Here is a 27,890-nt window from a genome sequence, read left to right on the forward strand (position 1 = left end):
TCCACGACTTCGACTACTTAACACCTGTTTTGTGAGACGGACGTATATATAAATAAATATTACACGGTTATTTAAATTTTTGTATGAATGGGTAATCTTCGATTTAAATCATTTACATTGTATTGTGTTAAAAATTCTTTTATCTTTCATCGTACACACTAGGTTTAAATGTAGAATAGACAATCGTCGTCTTACATGACTAGCCAAAGTAAACAACGAGTTAACAAAACAAACGACTGTCCGGAAGGAAAACTCAACTAGAATTTTTTTTGAAGAAATCACTTTTAAGACATGAGCTACATATTAGTATTGGTTAATGCTATTGTTGTAGTACTGATGGCCATGTACGTGTACGAGAATGAAAGAAGAATGGGGGAAATTTTAGCCAAGCTTGATCGAACAGGTAATGAGATGTTAATCAGTTCGAGGACAAACAATAATTTGTTAATGTATTTAACTTATTTTTAAGACTTCCCATTTTTATATAGAAAATAAACACGAAACGATCAGGAAGCCCCTTAAAATTGCGAATATCTATAATACTAAATGAGGAGACTTGTGTGTGTGTTTGTCGCTTCCAGATCAAATAAATCAACATGACTCTCTTACTTAAGGGTAGTATGCAAACTGGAGCTAGTTATCTTCCCTAATGATCTCTCATTTTAGGTTAGTTGGGGAATAATTTGGAACACAAAATGATTTCCAAATTTCCATTTCGTCATTATATTGGTTTCATATTTAAGAAACTTGATCATCAATTGTTATTTTACACAGATAATTGCTTTGGTAACTCTTGATTGCCAAACACAGATAATAACCCTGGTTCCCCGTCACCTTACATAGATAATAACCTTTGTTGTCCCTGTCCGCCACCTGGCAGATATTGACTTTGACCCGTGGTCACTTAACACAGATATCGACTTTTGTTAAAACTCTAATCGCTTTACGCAAATATTGGATTTGGTTACCCCTGGTCAACTTAAACGGAAACGGCATTTGAATATCTCGGGTCACCTTACACGGATGGTAGTCTTGATTATCCCTCGTCACCTCACACAGATATTTACTTTATTCACCCCTGATAAAGAAACACAGATATTGGCTTTATTTACCAATGATAGCCAACAACAAATATTGACTTTATTTACCAATGATAACCAAACACAGATATTGACTTTATTTACCCCTGATAAAGAAACACAGATATTGACTTTATTTACCCTGGTAAAGCAACACAGATATGGCTATATTTATCGCTGATAACCAAACACAGATATTGGCTTCATTTATCGCTGATAATCAAAAACAGATATTGACTTTATTTATCGCTGATAACCAAACACATATATTGGTAATGGCTACTCTTGGTCACCTTATACAGATATTGATTTTGGTCACCCCCAGTCACCTTACACAGATATTGACCGTGTGACCATTGGTCACCTTACACATATATTGACTTCCGTTGCCATTGGTTACCCCTGGTCATCCTACATAGACATTGATCTATGTTACCTTGATCAACAAATACAGATATTGGCAATGGCTACACCTGGTCACCTTACATGTATATTTCTTGGTTGCTGTAAACTAATGGTAAGACTTTATTGATTTAAATTGAATCCAGATTCTGAAAGTTTGTGATGGTTATACACAGAATGATAATGTATTTAATAGGTACAAATGAAAATATACACCAGAGATTGGCGAGACCGTGTTTTGCTCAAGGTATATAGAGTAGCAGTAAAACATGACATTTTAATCTGTGAAGCATGTCGATCTTTCTTCTTTCTTTCGTCAATAGAAATTGACATTTTTTTGTATGGTTGCAAATCCTCTAATAGTGGTTATAATTTGGCTCCAATCACATCAACAGGTACATTTTCTTTGTATTTATTAACCCTTAATCTGTTGGTTACACTGTGATAAGGTCAGCATAACTGGAATTTGGTATATACTAGCAGTATCTCCCAGATGGGGTTCCTGCATTTTCATAATCATTTTTTGACGCCTTAATCGAGATCTGCTGACATTGTAATGGTATTGTTTACTTTTTGTCAATTTATATCAATGAGGTCAGTTAAGTGTTATAAAGTTTCAAGAAAATCAAGATTTCAATATTCTATTGAACACTTTGAAAGAATTATTAACTGTTATACGAGGCTGACAATGATATATGCATGCACTATATGTGACAAACAAACTATAAGATACAAGTGGCCTTATTCTCAACACCTATATAATTGTTTACACACCAAACACACCTAAAAAAACTATAAACATATAGTTATGGAAACAGATTATTTAATTTTATTTCATCCGGAGCAGCTGATATCATTCCCGGTTTTTTTTTTATGGGAGTTCATATTGCCCAAGCGTTAGTTCTTTGTGTTGTTGTGGTTTTTGTATGTATCCTTAAGCTTTGTATGTATCCTTTGTCTTTATTTTGTGTATTATGAGTGCCTCCGTCCTGTTCGGGTTTCGATTCTTGGTCTGGTACTGCATATTTAGATTTCTGATATCTGGCTTCGTAATTATACATTATATAGAGAATATCATATGACTTTTTCAATATCACATCACAACAACCCGAGACACCAATATCATCCCAAGAACTCTGCTCGAGGGTATATATTTGTTGAACGTTCATACGGTGTGTTATGTCGAAAAAAGGAATATAATATACACTTTATTATATACTTCAAGTAGATGTTTTTGACGTGACATGACGTAGTCCAGATTAGAATATTTTTGATAAAGCCTTTGCAACCGTGACTGATATCGATGACGTGACGTCATACAAATTAGCAGTTTGATTAATTATTTGTAATCGTGACTGATATCGAAATCCTCACGGATGTCTGATACAGCACGAGTATTGATTGTATTACACATACAATTTACTTGTATTTACTACTAAGTAAATGTATATAATAAAGTAGCGTAATGAGCCTTATATCCATTCGCTACATTGCAAGACAGGACCACATCTGTGTCCCGAATTTAATTTTCAGGAGATGTTGAATATCAAGTTGAGCCAATAAATATATCACTGAGGCACTAGTTAACAAGATGCAAACAAAGAAGGCTGTATGAAAACAACGGAAAAGAACAGCTTCAAAATATTTAAATCTATTTCAGTTAACAATAAGAATAAAATACAGTTGCAGTTCTTGGTAGAAAATTATTTCATGTTTTAGTATTTGTATGCAAAGCTCATGTACAGCTACAGCGTCATTCTGGTGATTTCTGAAATAAGAAAATACATTTTTATTTCAAATATCTTATATTCAATGTAATCTTAGACAAAATGAAGGAGTGATAACAGAATCCAATATCTTAGTAAGGTAAGCAAGAGTAACCAAAATCAATATCTATGTAAGGTGTCTATGAGTATCCGTAAACAATATCTGTGCAAGGTGGCAAGGAGAAAACAAAATTAACATCTGTGTGAAGTACATGGGTAACCAAAGTCAACAACAGATTTGTGTACGGTGACCAGGGGTAATCAACGTCAATATCTGTGCAAGGTTACCAGGGGTAAAAAAGTCAATATCTGTGCGAGTAACAGGGGTAACCAAAGTCAACAACAGATATGTGAAGGGTGGATATGGGCAGTCAAAGTCCGTATATTTGTGCAAGCTGACCACGCATTACCAAATTTAAAATCTGTGTAAGGTAACCATGAATAACCAAGTCAATATTTGTTTAAGGTGGCAAGGGGAAGGGGAAAGGGAAATTAATACCTGTGTGAAGTGCAAGGGTAACCGAAGTCAACAACGGATCTGTGTACGGTGACCAAGGATCAACAAAGTCATATATGTGTAAGGTTATCAGGGCAAGCCAAAGTCAATATCTGTGTTTGGTGATCATGAATATCCGAAGTCAACATAAGTGTCAGGTTGCCAGGGTGAAACAAAAGCAATTCCTGTGTGAAGAACAGAGATAACCAAGACAACAGCAGCAGATCTGTATACGGTGACCAGGGGTAACCAAAGTCAATATATTTGTGCAAACTGAACACGCGTAGCCAAAGTCAATATATTTGTGTGAGATGACCATAAGAAATCATAGTTGATATCTTTGTAAAGTGACCACGAGTTACCAAATTCAATATCAATGTAAAGATCAGGGGGAACATCGATCCGTGTAAGGTGACCAGGAGTAACCAAAGTCAATATCTGTGAAAGGTAGACAGTGATATCCAAAGTCAATATCTGTGTAATATTAGATGATTGATAAACAGAAATTAAGAATCCAAAAATGTTAGCTTATGAATAAAAAACATATACAAAAAAGGGACATTTGTTACTATAGAGTAAACAGAGGTAGCCGCAGATAACAGATTTAAATAAAAGTGACCAGAGGTAACTCAAAAGGAACATATTTTAATGTAGTGACCACATGTTACCCAAGGGAACAGGCTTCCAAAGAGTAACAAAAGGTAATCCCAGAAACCATATCATATGTAAAGATTTCATTTAAAAAACCCGGAAGTAACCCAAAGTAGCAGTTATCAATAAAATGACAAAAGGTTTCCCAATGATGACAATTTCAAAAATGTTAATAGAGATAACGCAATGGAGCATGTTTCAATAAATTGAAAAGAGACAACTCAAGGGACCAAATTTCAATAAAGTGACCAGAGTTAACCCCGATTAGCAGTAGCAGATTTCAATTAAGTGACAAAAGGTTTCCCAAGGATGAAAATTTCAAACAAATGTTGAAATAAATTGACCAGAGGTAACCCAATTTGAAAGGTAGCACATTTCATTTAAGTGACAAGGGTAAATATTTCAATATAGTGTCCAGAGGTACCTAAAAGAAGCAGATTTCAATAAAGTAACCAGAGTAAAGTGAATGACAATCCTATAAGCGTCTTGACAATCGGTAATGACAATGCAATAGTACTTAATTACTATTACAAAAAACTCCATGCCAATTTCTAATAAGAAATAAATAAATCGTATGGTATATCTTATTTGAAACTATTTACATTTGACGGTTTGATTGAATCGTGGAGTTTTTTCTTCATCATGTTTTTTTTACTTTAAGACTGTAATGACAGTGTCTTTTGACATAGTTTAATCATGAAGCTTAAAGAAAACTCAAATTCATATATTATATACCAGCAATAATAAGCTTTTTGCCCTGTTAGAACCATTCGTGACTAACAGCTTAAAATACAAAGAACTAAAACGTGAAGCACAGAAACAAATACGCAAGGCATATTGGAGATACATAGAGGACACAGTCACACCAAGCAATGAAAACGACGATAAATCAAATTGTCAGCGGAACTATTATTATTGTGCCTTCTAACTTGAGTTTTTGACGGAGTTTTACAAATACAAATACAAAAAGGCTTAAATAAGGGTCTATTATAAACATAACTACACAACACAAGCTCTAGCGAGATTTGAAATTGACTAGATTGTGCTGATTTAATTCCAGAACACGAACCCGAACTAATTCAATGGATCATCAAATAATCAATAAATATACAGTATTTTGACCCTAAAGAGACTTTCTTCATGCAGAGATAACCACACTGAGCAAGTTAAAAGAAAATAAAGACGACTAATGGGATTAATAATTGTTTTATTAGTTCGAGCAGGCACTGATGAGTCTTATGTAGACAAAATGCGCGTCTGGCGTTCAAAATTATTAGCCTAGTTATACTATAGTTGTTTGTAAACGTTTATTAACATAAACGATATGTACTCTTTTAAATTAATTAAGTAAACAGTGATTCTCTCTGAGAAACTTGACATAAATCCCATGCTCGAGTGACGTTCATACACTGTATGTACACTGAATTTTGTCATTTGTTATAGATTATATTTGGACAGATTGACTGCAAATATCGTGCAAGAGTAAGAGAAAAAGAGAAAAATCCCTTGAGGTGGGGTGGCAAAGAAATAAACACACGCCAAAAAAAAAAAACAACAAAAAACGACGGAGCGGATATGTTTGAAAATTAAATAGGAACATAATGTCTTCTATTTTGTCAGGTTTGTCTTCTGACATTGTTGTGTATGATGGTATACTGTGGTCTGTCATGTCTGTCTGTCCCTCCACACTTCATATAATAAGTAATGAATGCTTGATTATTGAATTTCTTGTAAGTTATATGGAATATTTGAATGGATGGAAGAAAGCTCCCAATTGATTTTGAAGAATTTTTGGTTGGCTGTTCGAGAGTTTTGGAACTTAAATTTGTTTGGAATGTTTGAATCGTTTGAAGAAAGCTGTCGATGAATTTATGAAATACTTAAATTGGTAGAATGAAACTCAATTAATGCATTTTACAAACGCCCTGTTCTGCTTCTGTAGTTTCATTAGACTTTTTCATGGTTTGAACAAGGGATCCCATATGTTATACTATGGAGAACATGACAATAACATTCAAAGCTATCATGCAGAACAATTAACTGAACAGGAGTCCAGCTAAAAAAGAACCAGCATTTAATCATATTTCTACACATGGCATGCCCCACCTATGATAGTAGAGGATCATTATGTTTTCAGTCTGTGCGTATGTCTGTCCAGTATATGTTTAAGGTTAAGGTTGAGGGTAGTTTGTTGTCACATCAATTTGAAACTAAGTACACATGTTCACTATGAAGTGAACTGTATAATATATATGACACATTAGGGTTTGAATCCTGATTTTGCAGTCCACTAAACATGGTAATGTGATAGCGCAAGTTGAGCATGGTGTTCTATCAAAACATACATGTATCTTATGGTTTCAATTTCAATATTTGATATACTGTCAATTTAGAAAATGTTGCTACGTTTTAATTATTGCGAAATTATTTTTTTTAAAGTCAATTTTAAATATTGATAGCTTTATCTAATTCTTTTAGGCTATATATTGTTTTATACAAAAACTAGGACAAACTTTAACAATTAAAATGAAAAAAAAAAGAATCGCCATTGTTTCAAGAGTTAAATGGTATAACGAAATGCATGATCTCTCCTTGTCTAAAGAATTTCGCACAAATGTCCAGACAAATTATCTAAAAAGAATATTCAGTGTGGTCCTACGTTTAACTTGTATACGATAGACCTCCATCAATCTCTTCGATTAAATTATAAAACTGTCTTTAGAACAAATACATCAGATGAAAAATAAGTTGCTGATGCCTGTCCAGGTGACATTCCTTCAAATAATTCTTTCAGATTTTAAAACTACTTTTGACGATCTATTGTGTCATGTGTCCAAATGGCTGTGTCTTTTGTGTGTGTGTGTGTGTGCATCATTGACGACTGTATATAGAGTTTTATAACGAAACCGTTATAAGTTTTAATTATTCAAAATCAGCAACTGAAATATTGTTTTTAGTTGTAAATTGCGGGTAAAAGTTTGTCTTTGTTTGTTTCGATTGGTATGATTGGACAATTTAATCATCCTTTACGTGAACGCATTTTCATTGGATACATGCGACTGAGCTACAAGTCTGGTGTCGATGAGTTTATTAGCTACTAAAAATCCGGCGTAAATGCATTTACGAATTATTGTAAATGCATTTACGGGTTATTGTAAATACATTTACGGGGTCCATTATATACTGACGATCGTTATTCCATTTACGGTCGTTAATCATAGATAGTCTTCGAAAATTTTGTAAATGAATGTGAATTGCTGGCTGTGTTTCATATGTATGCAACAACAACAAAGAGTACAAAAACAGATTTAAGGTATCATGTACAACTTTCCAGAAGTACATATTCCGACCTGTTTTGTATATTCAGAAGTATGCAGTTTCATCTTACTATACATAAAACTGTTTAATGCAGATAATTTGATAAAAACGCAACTTTCCATTCATGTTGTCAGGAATGGCACCTAAAGAAAAAACTACGACTGGGAAAAGGTTTATTAACTTTGCAAATAATATTTTCTCTAGTCTTCAATTAAAAGTACCCCTTTCTTAGTTTGTCACTCTGGTATAATATATTCTTGTGTGTAAGTAGTAATTGTAGACATTACGAAAAAAACACAGCGTTTAATACATTTTGATTAAATACACTAGATGTGCATGTATTGATCTATAACGGTTTTACTACCTCGCTCCATGCAGTAGTAATCTTCTAAACAAGATCCATCCATAATTTCTGCTTCATTACGATGTAAATTCGTTTAATCTAAAAAACAAATTTTTGATTGATAAACTGGAATATTATCCCCGAAGGCGTCATAATTAGATTATGAAACAAAAGTTAATAATCTCATTTGCTTAGGACTATGGTAGAAAATTAAGTTCCCGATTCTTACAATGGTGATTATATACTAGTATCACAGCTTGCGAATAAAAACTGCCATCAAAACTAAATTACCGTAAAGGTAAAAAAACACAATGTTTTCTTTTGTATTTTTTTGTTTGTTTGTTTGTTTTAGGATTTGATTTTGTCGTTTTTTTGTTTTTGTTTTGTTTGAATGGGTGAGGGCGGGATGGGGTATGTTGTTATAATTGAATAATCAACAGACACTTACTAACCAGTTTGTTGATTTCATTTAAATTATATTCCAGTACTTGAAGAAAAGATCTGCATATTTTTCACATTCATTATTTTATTGGACCAAACTATATGAAAAATATTACATTCGAATCAATACTATAGATAATGTCATATGGCAAAATTTGGGGTAATTTGCTAATTTGCATAGCGGCCATTTTGCCTTATCATGACGGCAGCCATTACAATAGGATTATATAAGCCCTTTTAATAAAAATGCCAATATGCAAATACCTATGTCGAATGAACAATTTGTTCGCATATAGGTGAATTGTTCATGTTTTAAGGCTTCTGTCCGTGTACAAATGGACATTGTCTACTCTGAAATCTTTCGGCCTTTTTAGTTTAAAAATCGGAAGCGTAACCATTGTGTAATTGCTATATAAGATCAAATAAAATGACGTAAAATCGTAAAATAGCAAGATTCAAAACAGAAATACACATGCAAGAAGATATTGTTCATGATTTGTTCGCATATAGGGAAACAACTTGTAGGTTGAATTTTAAAGTTAAATAACTTTTAACTTATCTGCTTTCTTAAGTTTTCGGCCAAATTCTTTTAAAAACATGATGATTTCAACCTTCCCATTTCGTAAAAAGTCAAATTTTAAGCATTTTCCCTTAGAATTACACAGCATTTTTGTAAATATCCGCCAAAGGAAGTTTTTAAAGATACATTAGTTTTAGATACATGACGGAAAAGGACGACTGGATTATCCGCAAATCTATAATAAATTATATTTTCGATCTTAAGCTAAGGGAAGTAATTTGATCAAAAGGGACAAAGTCACGTGGTGCAAATGATTTAAATAAAGTACCTTTGATTTTGCCATATGGTATACATTTGTTAAGCAATGCCGATTTATCCAATTGTTTTATCAAGAAAAATAATCGTATGACACCAGATTATTACACGTTTGACTTTCTAATTCTGTCTGATAGTTATTCAAGAAAAAAAATGTGTATACAACTTATGTATAAATAGTTGCACTATCTTATTAATTCTGTCACTCTTGAAACCTTGACTGTTATAGCTGTACATCATGCAAAAGATTGAAAAATAATCGTACAACCTATAACAATCTTTTTTTTAAGTTTTGACATTATGCATATTTTCAAACTAATGAGTTTTCTAAAGAATCAATAGACCACTTTCGAGTTCGTTGCATTTTCGAAAAAAACTTTGGTTTTAGTGGACATCATTCGTGCGTTTAGGGGCATCGCCAATTCCTTCCCATGTCGAGCGAGCGATTGAAAAAATATGGTGCTATATTGCACGAATTATTCGGCAGATTACATTCTTATAATTGGTAATCAGCATTTCTGTCATTAGGGAATTGTGATTAAGTACCTGCGGAATAAACATTATTTCTAGTTTATCCTGCATAATGACGATCACGAAGACGCCTGATGAACTTTAACAGTACAGGGATACAGGCGATCCCCTCTATCTGGTAAATGACGTCATAAAGGCGCGCATAATTGACAATTTTTTTCGGAGAAGGATATTACTCGAAAGTGGTCTATTGGTTGTTGTTAGTTATTTTTATTATGACAATGTCTTTTTCAGTGCAAACTGTCAACAGTAATTTAGAAGGAGAGCTAAGTTCAATTCGTTCAGCCATAAATCGTGTAGAAAGTCGTCAGACATCAATGTCCTCTGACACCAGCAGTGCTTTCAGCCGTCTTACAGAAAATGTGAAAAGAGGTAATTGAATTCATCTTCTGAAAGAATTCGTTATTTGTCATTTTTATTATATTTATGTTGAATTCAAGATGTAATTTTTACAAATATAAATTTTTATAGACTGTAGTACAAGTAATCAGTATTTGAACACCCACCTCTTTTCACTAATAGATACACTTATTTCCTGAATAAATAGCCAGACTGTTCTTGTAATGACAAGTTTTTCTTACATGAACCTTAAATTAAGCACTGCCTTCTTTCATATACAGATTTACAGAACAGTAGAACAGAGTGTTGTCAAACATTTTTGATCAAAGCGTGGACACGTGATCTGTGTTTAATTTATTCCATGGAAATATTTGTATTTCAATTCTGTACATAAATTAACTTCGGAAAATGATTTAGGTTCTGGTTTTCTAAATTTCCAAGACGTTTTCACAGTTAGGATCAGTAATTACTTTTTAGCTCACCGTTCCGGTGAGCTTTTGTCATCACTTGGCGTCCGTCGTCGTCCGTCGTCGTCGGTCGTCGTCCGTCTGGTGTAAACTATTTCAAAATCTTCTCCTCTGAAACTACGGAACCAATTCCAACCAAACTTAAGTTGAATGATGCTTAGGGTATTTAGAACAAAGTTTGTGTTTTATTTACTGTTTCGTCAAATAACATGGCCTAAAATAGAACATAGGGGTAAAATGCAGTTTTTGGCTTATATCTCAAAAACCAAGGCATTTAGAGCAAATCTGACATGAGGGTTAAAGTGTTCATTAGATGAAGTTCTATCAGCCCTGAAATTTTCAGTTGAATCTGATAACCCATTGTTTGGTTGCTGCCACTAAATTGGTAATTTTAAGGAAATTTTGCAGTTTTTGGTTATTATCTTAAATATTATTAATGATAAAGATAAACTGTGAAAAGCAAAAATGTTCAGCAAGGTAAGATCTACAATTAAGTTTTATATGATCAAAATTGTCAATTGACCCCTTAAAGAGTTATTGCCCTTTAAGGACAATTTTACACAATTTGTTTATCATGTTTTCTAACTTTAAAAAGTATTCTTCTCTGAAACTATTGAATCAATTCCAACCAAACTTAAGCTGAATGATTTTAAGGGTATCTAGAATAAAGTTTGTGTTTTATTTTCTGTTTCGTAAAAAAACATGGCCGCAATGGCTAAAAATAGAACGTAGGGGTAAAATGCAATTTTTGTCTTATATCTCAAAAACCAAAGCATTTAGAGCTAATCTGACGTAGGTAAAAATGTTTATTAGGCCAAGCTCTGTCAGCCCTGAAATTTTCAGATGAATCTAACAACCCATTGTTGGATTGCTGCCACTTAATTGGTAATTTTAAGGAAATTTTGCAGATTTTGGTTATTATCTTGAATATTGTTAATGATAAAGATAAACTGTAAACAGCAAAAATGTTCAGCAAAGTAAGATCTACAAATTTGTTTGTATTAAGGAGTTATTGCCCTTTAAAATAAATTTTTCACAATTTGTTCATTTAGTTTGCTTACTTAAAAAAATCATCTCCTTTGAAACTGCTGAATCAATTTCGACCAAACTTGGGCTGAATGAGTTTCAGAGTATCTAGTATAAATTTTGTATTTTATTTTCTTGTACGTCAAGAAACATAGCCACTATGGCTAAAATGAAACATAGGGGTAAAATGTATTTCTTTGATTTTGAAGAAAATATGATAGATACAAAGAACATTTCAATGGAAGTTTTAAGCCATTCATTAATATATATTGAAAAGCTAAAATAATCATTGATGAAAGAGTTAAGCAAAAAATTACAGGTGAGCGATTCAGGCTCTTGAGAGCCTCTTGTTTTAAACCTTTCAGGAAAAACGCTCTTCTGAAACAGTTGGAACAATTTCTGTATAAGAATTTATAAACATACTTAATATATAGTTAATAGATAATTTGTATTATTCTTTTTATTTTCTGCAAAGAAATTAAGGAATCCTATATATGATAAATGCTTAGTCCATCTGTTATTCCGTACGTCGGTCTGTTTCCCCTTCGGACAGTAACTTGGGTTTCCTTTGTCCGATTGGAATGAAACTTTTGCAAATAGAAGAACGAGGAAGATGTCTATAGATTTGAGAGTCAATAGGTCAAATTTCGAGGTCACTGTTATTAAAATTAGTAACTTTTTGACAATGTAGTTTCCTTGAACCTACAAAATACAATAAAGGCCATATACATTTAATTTTAATTCAACTCAATAAGTGATCTGTTCGGGAAGCATCTATTGGCAGTGCACGTATGGTTATTACCAGATGTATTATTGTTGTTTCTTTTTTGTTTTATAATATTTCGACTCTTCAAAATTTAGAGTCTATCCTTAATTGAAGTAAATTATATGGCCTTCCAAATACCGTTTCGATCCCTAACATCACTGAAAAGACATTAATTGTCGAAATCCGGATATGGTGTACTAATTTTTGCACCTTTTGCTTGCGGTATACCATCTTTACCGCAAGTTTATTGTTTTCTGTTTGGTATTAAATTTTTAAAGTTTGACCATTTTGTAACATCTTGTGATCCGTTTATTTGGCAATCGCCAATGGCAGTCAGCAGGGTTTAAGAACACCTGTTGTTCGACCTGTTAATCAAATGCGTTTTGTTAAAATACACTTTTTCACTTAATTGGTCTTTTGGAAAATGTTGTTTGTGCTGTATTTAGACCCCTCTATCAAGACATTTGATTTGCATGCACACGTATAAAAATTGCGGTTTTTATCCAACGCAATCATAGGTTTGAACGTTGTTTTCAATTTAGACTTTCAACTTCAGCAAGCTATAAAGGGCCCCAAAATGACTAGTGTAAAACCATTTAAACAGGAAAACCAACGGTTAAATCTATATAAAAAACGAGAAACATTTATGAACCACATCAACAAACGACAACCACTGAACATCAGGTTCCTGACTTAGGACAGGTGCAAACAAATGCAGCGGGTTTGAACGTTTTATCTGGCGCCATCCTTCACCCTAACCTGAGACAGTGGTGTAACAATACGACATAAAAGGACACACTATAAAACATTAATTGAAAAAGGCTCAACTCATCAAAGTATGAATACTAACAGAATTTACACAAAAGTTAGACCATGAAAACCAAATTACCAAATAGTTAAATTATAAACCACAGAAAATAATGTCAAAGCCACAACCAGTATGAAATATTATGTCAAACAAGCGGTCACTTATGGACCACTCAAAAAGAGCTTGTTGAGAAAGATCTCTAACGTGCAAAGAGCGTGGTACTCCCTGAACACGGGACCTCGGATTTAACATCCCCATCCGACGGACAATATATAGTTGGTTTTACTGTATGCAAAAATAAAAAGTAACCAAAAATTGTATAACTACAAAATTTAAAAAACAGAAATCGTTAAATTCTTTAGAATAACAACACACAGATAATATTTAAAAAAAAAAAAAAATATTTTCACTTTATTAGAACCATTCACAAAAACTAAGTTACTGTAACAGCTACGGTTAGAAATATTACAACTTCAACAAATATAAAATAGAAGATGATTGTGCTTAATTGCCAATGAGACAACTCTTCACAAGAGACCAAATGACACAGAAATTAACAACTATCAGTCACCGTACGGACTTCAACAATGAGCAAAGCTCATACCGCATAGTCAGCTATAAAAGGCCCCGAAATGACAAATGTAAAACAATTCAAACGAGAAAACTAACGGCCTAATCAATGTACAAAAAATGAACGAAAAACAAATATGTAACACAGCCAAGAATGACAATCACTGAATTACAGGCACATACATACAGAATGTGGCGGGGTTAAACATGTTAGCGGAATACCCCTCCCCTAACCTAGGACAGTGGTGTAACAGTACAACATAAGAACGAACTATAAAAAATCAGTTGGAAAAGGCTTAACTCGTCAGATGGATACAAATAGAAATACATCTAACAAAAACACAGAGTGGACGTCGCCGGGTACTTGTACATCCCAACAACAAAAAGACACTAAGTACAGATCTGAGAGTACTTGCAGTTGGTGAAAGCTAGTTCAAAGCCAATAACAACTAATAGAAAAAACAACATGCATCTAAGACTAAATTATCAATCATTACACATCCAACATCCAATGGATTTAGTGTAAAGACGTCATAAACAGTCAGAGAAAAACATGACCTTGTGCAATGCCAATATACAGGTATCGACACATTGTAGATCCATGAAAGTATAAGGACGTCATAAACAGTCAGAGAAAAAAAAAAAAGACTTTGTGTAAGGTAATGACAGATTGTAGATCCATGAAAGTGCATATGCATATAACAATAATATTTAATTTACTGATAACAAAATCAATATTTATACCAATAAAAACAATATTCAAAGATATAATTACAGTGTTGAATTGGTAACCTTTTAGAATAAGTTTATTTAAAGGATCGATAAGTTTACTAGGATCGTTTCTAAATTTCCGGGGACGGTAAACAACATCTCCGTAAAAATGATGATATGCTATCCTCTTTGAAATAAGTATTCTACAGGTACAACCAAACTTCAAAACCAACCTTCATATCTATGGAAGAATTTAGTAAAGGTTTTAAGTAATTTGTGGTAACGAAATCCCTGACTTAATAATTTACCAGTAATACATAGATTACGTTCATTAAAATCTAAAACGTCACAACATACACGGGCATAGCGAATGAGTTGTGAAATAAAAACACCGTAAGATGGTGCCAAAGGAACATCACCATCAAAAAAAGGAAAATTAACAATAGGGAACGACAAATCGTCCCTTTTGTCGTAAATTTTAGTGTGGAGTTCCCCGTGTAAAACAGAAATATCTAAATCTAGGAAAGGACAGTTATTACCGTTTACATTTGATTTATTTAAAGTAAGTTCCTTTGGGTAAATTTCGGCAGTATATTAAGAAAATCCTAACGAAAGATAACGGTAAGTGTTGTTGAATTTATCAATTAAATGCAATTTAGACGGGTCTTTCCTGAGTGTATGCATTTTTAAAAAAACTCAAAGAACAGGCCAGTTTTTTTAATAAAATACGTACAATATAAAAAACGATATAACTAAATATGGTTTACCTCTAAGTAGGGAAAATCTTCTTCCTTTACAATATAATATAGGGGAACATGGGGTAACTCGCCACCATAAGAACTACTCAAGCTACTGCATCTTCCCCTCGCAACTTTCGTGAAACGTTTTCATGTGATACTTAAGTGTATTCAGTGTTCTACAAATACCAATAGCAATTGTATGTTTATATTCAATAATAAGAGCTGGAACTTGAATGACTTTTCACATCTTATGTGGCGAATTACCTCATGGATTTGGGGTAACTCGCCACTATATTTCGAATTGTTTCGTTAGCCTGTTGGTCTTGAGTGACAGTTATTTCAAAGAATATTAAAACAAAATATATCACAGATATCCAAAGTTCACTGTTCAAAAAAGTCAATTGAATAGGTGGAGGGTTGGCCTTCGAACTACTCTAACCCTGCCACATTCTGTATGTGCCTGTCCCAAGTCAGGAGCCTTTATTTCAGTGGTTGTCGCTTGTTGCTGTGTTACATATGTTTTTTCGTTCATTATTTTGTACATAAATAAGACCGTTATTTTTCTCGTTTGAATTGTTTTATTTGTCATTTCGGAGCCTTTTATAGCTGACAATGCTGTTTGGGATTTGCTAATTGTTGAAGGCTGTACGGTGACCTATAGTTGCTAATTTGTAGATCATTTGGTCTCTTGTGGAGAGTTGTCTCATAGGCAATCATTCCACATCTTCGTTTTAAAATAATTGAAAGGTATTTATAGGTATATTGTAAATGAAATTCTTCTCAATATGTCATTGGAATTTGTATTGTTAAACTGCACTCAATCAAATAAAGCCATGGTATTTTATTATGAAAAACGATTGTTACTTTCGTTTGGTACAGCTTGGTTTAGTCCTTTCTACATCCGAATTGTCTCAAATTACTTCCAAATTTTCCAGTACAGGATTAGTGATACCAGTCTTGGCATTTTGTACATTTGACCCAGTCCTCAACATCACTGTTGTCGTCAAAATAGCAACCGTCACAAAATGCACAATATAAGCTATTATCTTTTTCGTTATCTTTGTCATCTTTGCTTTTTTTTCAAGAGGCGCCTTTTCCGATTTTTTTGCACTAGTTGTCTTCTTCGTTGTTCGTTCAGAACTTTTTGGCTTTGTTAGCAAATTAATTAGTTTTTCTTTTCTCTTCCCATCTCAATTGCGTCTTTTTTCTTCCTTTTCTGTTTCTTTCTGTTCCTTCATTTTTATTTTCTCTTTCATTTCGATGAGGTAGTTCTTGTCAGTTAACAGCCTTGCTGTTGTCATTGTTTTAGTTTTTTTCTTTGGTTGATTTTTCTTAACTTCGGGAATTACTAAAATTTCATAAAAATTCTCCCGTTCAGAGTTAGTATACGTAACTGTATTTACTGTCATTTCTGGTTGGTTTCTAATAGCGTCGATCATCGGATATGCTGGACAATCGGGTACTGCATGAACATCAGCGATGACAGCGATGGTGTTTGTCTATGTTTCTGCAATTTTATTTGGGGTAGATTGTGGCGTTTCAACCATGGGTGTACTACGGTCAGTATTTTCATTTTCTAGAATGTCCTCCGTTTGTGGTGACTTGGTATCTAGTACAGATGTTAAAGACGGTCCATACGCTTCTGCTGGTATGACTCTTTGATTAAAGGGATAAATTCCAGTAGAAAGAAAACCGCTAAAAATGTTAACCATATTCATTGAAGACTGAAATGCGGTATTAAATAGTCCACAAAAGTCATACCTTGTTACTTGTCTGCTTGGATTGTCTCTCATAAATTTCTGACATTGTTTGTTGTAATTTGTCTTCATTGGTCCGAAAATAGATCTGTATGTAGTATGTGGGGGGAGACAAAACATTTCAATATTGTTCTGTTTTGCTTTCTCTAAAGTATCAACATTCAGGTGGGTTTCATGACCATCAAGTATCAAAAGAACGGGTCTGGCTGGTGGCAAGTTTTTCAAGAAGATGTTGGTGACCACTTGTCAAATAGATCACTGTCTATAAATGAGGATTTGCTACATCCAAATTCTGAGCCAGGTGGTGCGTTTCCTTTCATAGCTTCACTTACCCGCTGCCCTTTAAAGATTATCATAGGTGGTAAAACCCGTGCCTCATACATAACAGAGTACTGTTACATTTTCACCCCTTTCTCCGCTTGTTATTTCATATACCCTTCTTTTCCCTCTTTTCCCGACAATCTTTTCTGGGTTGTGTACGGTGCTTATTCTCGAATCATCTGCATTAAATAGTTGTTGTTTTTTGTCTTTAACACCTGAAGATTCCATAACGGATCCTAGTTTTTCAAAATAATTAGCAACAACGGATGGGTTTAGCATAGATGATATCGCTGCAATCAATCATTCTGGGTTCCTAACCGACAAAATTGGATGTCTTTCAGAGAAGCTTATCCATCAATCATATCCAGCGGACTTCTTCTCTTCACTGAAGCCATGTATCCCAAGTTTGTTTGCCATCTGGTATGCTAGTTTCCTAATGTTAATCACTGTCAGCCCAAAATCCCGTTCTTCCATTTTCAAGATATAGCCGACTAAAATATTTTCTTGGTTTCTGTTCAAGATTGGTGGTTTTGTTGGAGGTGCTGTAATGTCTTCCATATTTAGTCTCCCTCTAAGCGTCGACCTTGGAACATTATATAAAACCGATGCCTTCTTTTTTGCCATTCCTCCTCTCACTGCCAAAATTGCATTTTCCATGGCTACCATGCTCTATTGTCCCTGTTTTGATGTCAAGCCTTTCCTTTTTTTTTGTCATATGTATTTTCTGGAAAAAAAAGAATAGATCAATAAAAACCTACAATTTATTTACTAGTAAAGAGTTATTTAATATCTATTTTAACATAATTTACGTGTAAAAGGTATTACTGTTCTTTTATTATTAAGGCTAATTTATTTTTAAAAGGATCAATAGATGATAACAGTTTTTTTTTTTTTTATTAAATCGAGTTATTTAATTTGGAAAATTTGGAAACGAACATTGGCGAGATTCTAAATTATTATAACGACAAACGTGAATATAAAGGTAATACTTTTCAACATACATGTATATAACTTGTTGAATATAATAATAATAATAATAATAATAATAATAATAAAATATACTTTATTTAAAGAGGGTAAAATCAGTAAAATATAACTTTGAGATGACAACACATGCGTCGAGTTCAAGAATTTACAGGTTCTCAAGCAGTGAATAACATGGCAACATTATGAGAAATATTTCAATTCTTCATTTTGTATTACTTACAAGTTACAAAATGTATGTCTTTAATATTCCGAAGTTTGTCAGTCAGGTAGTAAATTGATGCAATAATGTCTGTTTTCATGTGCAATTCAACCTGAATAAAAGTTGGTTATAAAAATTAATTATATTGAAGAATAACTCAGGAATTTCCAATTACTTGAATTAGTCACTAATTTTGAAAACAATGTAAATATCGGTACAACTGTGTATAATTTATAAATATACTGTCTGTTCAATTAATTTTTTGTTGATTTTTTATTGTTTTTTTTTTTTGTAAAATTATTGTCAAAAGCAGGAGGCTTTGTTGCAACACCCCTGTGTGTTTATGTTTTTAATTGCCACAATTATCTACAGGTTCTCCGTAAAAAAACCCCACTACAAACAGACAAGCTTGGGCAAAAAAACCCAATAAAAAGTCAACAAAAAACTTAATTGAATAGACAGTATATTTATAGTAGATCTACACGTACTTGCCGACATATTCTGCATGTAAAATATGTGTTATATTTTTAACACATCTTATTATGAAATAAAGAATAATGAAATGAAAGACATATACTTTTATCAGTCATTTGGGAAACCGTGTGCATTCACTTTGATGTCAACTAGTTGATTTCATACGAATATTGCTGTGGCGACTTACCCGATCCACATGGGGTAATTCGCCACCTTTCGTATTTGCACGTTTTCTGTATTCACCGATATGAAATGGCACACCTGGGGCTTAAAATCATATAATGTATATGTCGAAGACTTCGCTTGTCATTGATTTGATCACATAGAAGTTATTTTACTTTTTAACGTAAGCAAAACATTTGGTTCTCATTGAAATAATTGATTTCCATTACACCATGACGTCACAAGTCACAAAAATAGCGGAGCTTTCAGCAAATCATGACCACGGTTGCATGAAGTTTACTACAATATTTTACCACACAGCACTAGAATGTTGCATATTTAAATAAATACAAACCATATAACTATATTTATGCCATTTCTTATGTGTTTAAGTATATATTTTGTTGAAAAAATATGATATTGGTGCCATCCCCCTTTTTGCGGGAATATCTGAGACTGTGGTCCATAAGCACGTGAAATTAGATTAAAAATTGTAAGATTTTATTTTCAAAGCTTGCCATAAATCTTATTTTTGACATGTGCTTACACTGTTTTTGTATTTTGACACAATTTTCCAAAACTTGGAGTATTAAACTTTCAGTAAAAAATCTGAACTACGCCGTTTCAACATTCTAAGGAGTAAATATTCAGTTTCAAAATATGCTGAAATGTTGCGCATTTTTCTGTCTTACTATTTTTCCAAAAAATAAAATGCACTTACCTGTGAAGTGTCTATTCCAAATATCTTGACTCAAATGAGATTGATGACGACAAAGACGCGATGACGTAAGTGACTGCTTATGGTGCAGCTCTTTACTATGATTTGTTTTCTTTGATATGGTTAGCAGGTATTATTTTCGCTTGCATCTTCATACGGAAATATTTATTTTATTGATTCTATTAATCAGTATGTAAAAAATTTTAATTGCATAGGACTTACTCGACTTAAGGATGTTTGCTACTCTTATTTTTGACATTTTGTCAGGTATTTGGAATCCTCTAGTATTATATATGTATTCCCAATACAAATTTTGCCCGCTAAAATTAAAATAGACCACTTTCGAGTTCGTTGCATTTCCGTCAAAAATCTTTGGTTTTAGTGGACATCATTCGTGCATTTAGGGGTATCGTCACTTCCTTCCCATGTTGAGCGAGCGGTTAAAAAAATATGATGCTATATTGCACGAATTATTCGGCAAATTGAATTCCTAGAATTGGTAATCAGCACTGCTGTCATTAGGGAATTGTGATTAAATAGTACGGAATAAACATTTTTTTTCTAGTTTATCCTGCATAATGACGATCACGAAGACGCCTGATGAACTTTAATAGTGCAGGGATACAGGCGACCCCCTTTATCTGGTAAATGACGTCATAAAGGCGCGCATTATTGACAAACTTTTTCGGAGAAGGACATTACTCGAAAGTGGTCTATTGATGGTTGTTAGTTATTTTTATTATGACAATGTCTTTTTCAGTGCAAACTGTCAACAGTAATTTAGAAGGAGAGCTAAGTTCAATTCGATCAGCCATAAATCGAGTAGAAAGTCATCAGACATCAATGTTCTCTGACATCAGCAGTACTTTCAGCCGTCTTACATTAAATGAGATAAGAGGTAATTGAATTCTTCTTCTGAAAGAAGTTGTTAGTCATTATTTTTGTTATTTTTATGTTGAGTTCAAGTGGTAATTTTGAACAAACTATATTTTTTATAGACTGTTGTACAAGTGATCAGTATTTGGACACCCACCTCCTTTCACAGATAAACACTTTTGTCCTGAATAAGTAGCCAGATTGTTGTTTTCATGACAAGTTTTTTCTTACATAAACTTTAAATTAAGCACTGCTTTCTTTCATATACAGCTGCATAGAACAGTAGAACAGAGTCTGGTCAGACCTTTTTGATCAAAACGTGGACACGTGATCTGTGTTTAATTTATTCCATGGAATTTTTGTATTTCAATTCTATACATAAATTATCTTCGGAAAATGATTTAAGTCCTGGTTTTTCAAATTTCCAAGACGTTGCTACAGTTAGGATCAGTTTTTACTTTTTTTTAAACCTTTCAGGAGAAATGTTCTGACACATTTTGGAATAATTTCTGTCATTCGCTGTTTTACCCTAGAACTTGTTTGGACAGTTCTTTGGACAGATCTAATGAGTTTTTACAACTACTGGGTTTATGCCACTAATGGTGGACGCTTCGTCCTCGAAAGTATCACCAGGCTAGTACTTTTCTGGTGACATGTTTTGTCATCGTTACGGTCATTGTTATAAAATTTTACTGTTTATCATAGATGTTTGAATTGTTCGATATACATTCCGGATTACAGATTTTTTGCAAAAATATTCAGAGATTTTTGGTCCTCAATGCTCTTCTATTTCTTACTTGATTTAGACTTTGAACTATTGTGATTCCAGCGTCCCGGACGAGTCTTGTGAAAACGACACGAACGTCTGGCGTACAAAATTATAAGCCGTGTATATTATAGATGTGTTTTCATAACCACTGGGTCGATGACACTGCTTGTGGACGTTTCATCTCCCGGGGTATCACCAGCCCAGTAGTCAGTACTTCTGTGGCGACATTTATTATCATCGTTACGGTCATTTTTATATCATCTTACTGTAAATACACTTTTAGATCCGTCGAAAGATTACCTTGGACGTATTTGGTAACACTTTTCGGCATTTTTGGTCCTCAATGTTCTTTAGCTTCTTACTTAATTTTGCCTTTTAACTAAGTCTGAGTCTTGTTAAGGTAGATGGGGGTCTAAATCAGAATCCATCGATTTTTTTAATAATTTGTTAAAATGTAGTTTATATTATACCTTATTCAAAAATATAATAAAAAGTATGGGTCACCGGGCTTTTTTTCATGCTACGGGTTGTGCAAAATTGTCAGATTTTGTATAGATTATGCATGGAAAACCAAATCTTGTGTGGTAAAAAGAAAACTACACCATAGAATTTAAAGATAAAATTCGAGAAGCTAGCTCTAATAACATGCTTTCAGATAAGAAAAAGAAAAAATGGGGTCACCGAACTCGTTTTCTTGCTACACAATAAAAAAGGTAAATTTACAACACATTCTATTATAAAAATGACTTTATCTGAGTTACCTTCCTGATGTTGCAAAGTTGAAAAAAGTGATTCAAGCAAAAAATTCTGTTTTGTTTGTAAAGCCGTAAATATGATAACACACATAATTTTCTATGTTAAAAAGAAAAGTCTTGCACATGTATTACATACTAATCTCGAAATTTGCACATTTCATTTAAGATCTAGACCAATTGGTATCTGCTTTTTCAAAATCCAAGATGGAGGAAGACACCCGAGCCACCTTAAGACGAAACGCGCGTCTGGCGTACACAAATATAATATAAAATTAAGAAGATGTGGTATGATTGTCAATGAGACAACCCTCCACCACAGACCAAACGACATTGAAGTTAACAACTGCATGTCACCGTACGGGCTTCAACAATGAGCAAAACCCATACTGCATAGTTATCTATAAAAAGCCCCGAAATGAAAAATGTAAAATATTGCAAACAAGAAAACTAACGCCGTGATGTTTGTAAAAAGCAATAATCGATTGCTTGATTGATTGGTGTTAACGCCAATTTCAGCACTATTGTGCTATATGGCGGTCAGTTATTATTAGTGGAGGAAGCCGGTGTGAACGGAGAGAACCATCGACCTTCGGTAGGAAAACTGACAATCCCAGTCAATTAAGATTGAATTCAATTGCACCTGCCACGTGCAGGATTCGAACCCACAACACCAGTGTTGACAGGCTAGTGATACAATAGTTCGACTACTTAGACCACTCGGCCACTGAAGCCCCAACAATAATAGTACTAAATTCTGATAAAATGCCTTCTATATATTCCATTTTACTCCGGCAACAATTTAAATTTGCGCAAGACGGACACATCATGTGCTCTTGGCGCAGCTTCTGTAACTTGATGCGTTTTATTGGCGCAAGTATTTTTTAATTGAAAACGGCTAAAATTGAGGAGTCATCAATACTTCCCATTAGTAAAATTTTTTTTCAAATTTGACAATCAGAGCTCCTACAAATTGAACAGAAAAAAATACAATAGACATCTCGTAAAGTCGTGCAGATTCATTGCCCCAAAATATTAGAAAAAAAACCAAACCGAATTGGTAACGGCTTAATTATCTTGGTGATTTATCCATATACATTTTAACAAAACATTGATATTTTTATAACTAGGCTATGTTGGATGTTTCGTGGACGACAGCAATCGATTGCTGAAGCATAAGTTAATGGTCTTAGACCGGATTACTTTAGAGAAATGCAGACATCACTGCAGGGGATACAGATACCTTGGATTACAGGTAAAAACAGCAACTATTTTCAGTCGATGTTTGAAATTAATATTATTGTACAGGAAATGTTATGTTAGTCCGTATAATCAGTAGAGGTCGTCTATAATTGTCACCCCAAAGGTGGTTATTTCTAGAGGGGTTGGTCAGAGTTGGGAATTATGAAAGTGTACCAAAAATTCTGGTCACAGTTTCACAATAATTTAATTTTATCAAAGACTCATAGTAACATTTAAGAACTAGCAAAGATTTGTTTTAAAAAAGATTGTACACAGGCTATTGAAAAATCCAAATGATAATATAAGTTGAGACAACACCATTTCAAAAGAAAAAAAAAAAGAAAAAAGTCCAAGTCCACAAACACATGATAGAAAATTAAAGATTTGGTAAGAAGAATCCAAACAAAACAGGGGTGAACTCGGATTCTTCTGAATGATATGAAAAACCTGTTATAATAGTGACACTCTACGTGCTATTGTGTTCAGATCAGATACTAGTAGTTCGTTATCGGTGATGAGACATCATTAATAGCGGATTGGTAAATGTCTCTTGTTTTACCGAAGACATATACGTAACAATCGATAATTAAAAATTCTCTTACCCTTAAGTGTGACGGAATGTCAATATTAAATTGAGAATACGAAGTTTGTCAAAACAAAGGGCTGACAATGTTATGGCCGATATAACAACACATTGAAAAATATTAAAACAATGTTAACCTGTTTACAAATACGAAGAGTTCATACCAAATCCAAATACAACCCAAACGAATAGATCAACTTTCATTACATTTTGGTAATAGAAAACTTTATATTTTAGCATGGTCAATGGTGCGTTTGTGGAGACAGTCTCCATAGGCCAGGATATCCCCAAGCATCTGAATTGCTATGCAACACGCCATGTACAGGGGAAATAACAAGGATGTGTGGCGCGGCATGGAAAAATTCCATCTATGAAGGTCAGTGAAACTAGAGGGGTTGTCAGATAACGTTAAAGTCAGTACCAAGTTGAAATAACTTGGTAAAGCCGAATGGTTAACTGGATAAAGAAATATGACCACATGATCTTGTTCCGTCCAATGTTCAAACCGTTTGTCTATGCGGTATATATAAATACGCGTTTACGTTCGGTCGGAATGAGGATGTCACATTTGATTCTCTGTATTGAGATAGTTCAACACACTCTGATCGTACAAAAACGCCGTGTACTATTTATAGGACCCTTTTAATTTCTAGGCACAACTTCTGTCCATATTCAACATATCTTTGTTCTAGCAGCAGTCTATGTTTCCGCCCTCCATCCTGCACACCCAATATATGTTTTGTTAGACTTTTTCTTGGCTTGGATATGCATGAAATATATGTAATTGAACGTAAATCGAACATTGATTAATACATTATCTAGTTTTTGCTTTATATATTAAAAAGCAATACCGAGTTTTTGAATTTTATGAGAAATTAAAAATTTGTTAAAAATGCTGAAGAAACAGCAACCTAAATACTCAAAAAGTATTCAAAGGTCAACACAGTCACGGTCTTCAACAATAGACACATGTCTAGACAAATTTAGCTTTAAATCTTACTGAGTCTAAAATTGTAAAAATATTAAACAAAGGCTATTAAAGAAGAAAAAAAAGGCGGAAGATACCAAGGAGATCGTCAATCAATAATAAACTGTCAAAATGACAAACACGTTAAAATTATGACGAAAGACATGGATATACTGTATTAAAAGCACTCTAACAACGACAGATAAATCTTTCTGTCAAGGTTATCAGGTATAGTGTTATCTAATTGAAAAACAGATCCTGTGTCCACGCTTCGCTTACAAGGATAGGACAACGCTCCGTTCTATTCTCTGTTTTAAGGCCTTTCGGGATCCTCTGGTTTTGTAATGATACACATCTTCATAAATTTCATGGCTGAAATTTCATTAGCTGATGTAATAAATGCACCAGAACAAAAAGTAAAAAGGAATGTTGTCAGATCCTTGTAAGCAAATCGTGGACACAGGATCTGTCTTTTAATCAGAATGGTATAGTGCTGCTTTATATTGATAGAAACTCATAATAATAGCAGCATGAACCGAACCTAAATGAAGTATGAATAAAAAGACAAGTTTGAGGGTAATATACTTCACTTAAATCGCAATACAAAATGAAAAACAAAAGACATTTAGAGGTGAAGAACTGTTCTTTATACCATATATCAAGCTCTTTATAGCTCTAAGTCCAGATAAGCATGAATAAATTTAACAGATCATTAAAATATGTTATCAACAACAAACTTCCGACTTCTTTTAAAAACCCGTATGTCAAGAGACTTTAATCCTATTAGTCAAAGAATACTGCTATCAAATTTGATTAACGGAATGTGTGTTTCTGAAGTGACCATTATCAGATATGCTAGACGCCATACATTAGAACGCTAGATTCACATAATAGATTTAAAGCGTACAAAGAAAAAGAACAACAGTTAAAGAAAAAAAATTGGAACGGTGTGAGGACAATACAATAAATGCAATTACAAAGTTTTACTATTGATGAACGTTTCGAGTATATTTCTTAGCAATTTTCTATAACTTAAGTGACGTAATGCAGCTGATTGTTTTTTTTTTACAGTTTGAGTTCATCTTAAAAGCAACGACGTCATATTACAGTTGATATGCCTCGTCATAAATAAATAATAAATCAAAAACTTGATTTTATTATTATAGTTTGAGAATCAAAATTATTTGTACCTAAAATAAAATCAATGATTTAGCCTACAAAGAGATATGCATATTAGAGGCTAATGTTGTTCACCGATGTTCAAATCTCATAAATCCACTTAGAAGATATTTTCTCAGTATTACAAATAGATTTGACAATTTTTGGGTTGGTTCTGTTATTATTATGCATATGAAAATAAAAAGGTGACATGATTGCCAATTAGAGAAATAGCAACTAAAGACCACAGGAGTAATGTCTGAATAACTACACGCCAACCTAGCCGGCCTACGGTTTCCAACAACGAGTAAAAGTCATACCGTATTGTAAGCTATAAAAGGCCGCATGATGTTAAAATTTGTAACTATTTAAAAGAGAAACCCTACAACCTGATCTATACTAAAACAATAAACGGAAACAGCCATAACAGACAGCAACACACGATAACAACAGGACCACAGGTTCTTGGCTTGGGACAGGTCTGTAAAGAAAACATTACGGAATGTATCCCTTTAGAAAATTGTTTCATTGTTTCCAACTTTTTTATATAAATCATCTAATTTAACCAATTTTCGAGTTCAAGTTTCTATAAAAGATACATAAATGCAAAATGTAATGTAACATTAGGAGAATATTTATGACTTTCAATATTTAGTAATTCAAAGAAATAATTGTACATTTTTCCTTCTGTCTACAAATCTGATTTCTTAAAAAAAAAACCATTTCTCTTTCCCACTTATCTACTGAATTCATCTTAACTGACCACAATTAAACACAAAACACAACGTTAACTGATCACAAAAAGCCCCGCTTGCATTTAAATTTACACGAAATGACTTTGGGTTTCTCGATTGACCTCCATAAAGTATGGTAAAAAGACATATCCTATAGGGATATTTTGTGGAAAATGTCTTGCATCGAAAATATATTCTGCATATAGGTGACAGGAAGTCACGTGATCTTTTTTTTCCGCACATGGCTGACAAGTCGAGGGCCTATAAGAGCCTTAGGGTGGTCGTCACATTGGATTGAACTTTTGCGAATGCAAACCAAAAATAACTTTATTTCCTGCCTTTTTATAGGATTTGACAGAGAATTTACCGCAAGTTTTTCGTTGTTTCTAGGAATTTACTCTGACAGAAATCAAATGCTATTTTCCCGCACTTTGTTCCCTTTTTATGTTTACTTATTGATGAAACTGCGCTTTCATTTTTTTTCTTTTAATGTTCACAAACGGAGAAAAACAGGTTTTCCGTTTTTTATGTTCCTGGGTAATTTTTCAATGGAGGTTATTTGCATCTTTTGAGGATGATGTGTATGATAAGAATGACCGTTCAATCTATTTTAGCTTTCGTAGTTAGGACTCTTTATTGTCGTGAGTTTATGTCACATTAACTCACAACTGTTACAGTCAAAAAGGTATGCACATTTCACTCTTTTTGCCTTCCGCTCAGGGAATATAAGCCCCAAGCCGGAATGTCACATTATATACCCTGTCTGAAACCTGAGTTATTTTGCTAAAACTAACAATATATTTTTGTCTTCTATAATAACGTTTTTTTGGCTCGAGCGTACTTCAGGAAGATTTAAAAAAAAACCACATACTGCATGCACAAACGCCATATCTGACCTACTA

At 33.4% G+C, this 27,890-nt stretch overlaps 2 protein-coding genes across 2 annotated transcripts in view; both read left to right on the forward strand.

The window, feature by feature from the left end:
- LOC127704119 (uncharacterized) overlaps positions 1 to 27,890 on the forward strand; it is a 165,186-nt gene that overhangs the window by 50,994 nt on the left and 86,302 nt on the right. The gene's annotated exons all lie outside the window — the stretch shown is intronic.
- On the forward strand, positions 184 to 26,268 carry LOC127704479 (uncharacterized). The gene is made up of 6 exons (XM_052208587.1): positions 184 to 403; positions 10,097 to 10,234; positions 20,668 to 20,805; positions 23,435 to 23,559; positions 24,367 to 24,505; positions 26,168 to 26,268. Exons 1-6 carry the CDS (start codon positions 292 to 294, stop codon positions 26,170 to 26,172), a joined length of 657 nt encoding a protein of 218 aa, XP_052064547.1. The 5' UTR covers positions 184 to 291; the 3' UTR covers positions 26,173 to 26,268.

Source organism: Mytilus californianus, unplaced genomic scaffold (genome assembly GCF_021869535.1).
Source record: "Mytilus californianus isolate M0D057914Y unplaced genomic scaffold, xbMytCali1.0.p SCAF_1, whole genome shotgun sequence".
Classification (NCBI taxonomy): domain Eukaryota; kingdom Metazoa; phylum Mollusca; class Bivalvia; order Mytilida; family Mytilidae; genus Mytilus; species Mytilus californianus.

Coding starts and splice junctions, on each gene's coding strand:
- LOC127704479 (XM_052208587.1), top strand. CDS start 292: ATGAGCTACATATTAGTATTGGTTAATGCTATTGTTGTAGTACTGATG. Junction 10,235..20,667: donor TACAGAAAATGTGAAAAGAG/GTAATTGAATTC, acceptor TGTCTTTTTCAG/TGCAAACTGTCAACAGTAAT. Junction 23,560..24,366: donor ACAGATACCTTGGATTACAG/GTAAAAACAGCA, acceptor TTTATATTTTAG/CATGGTCAATGGTGCGTTTG.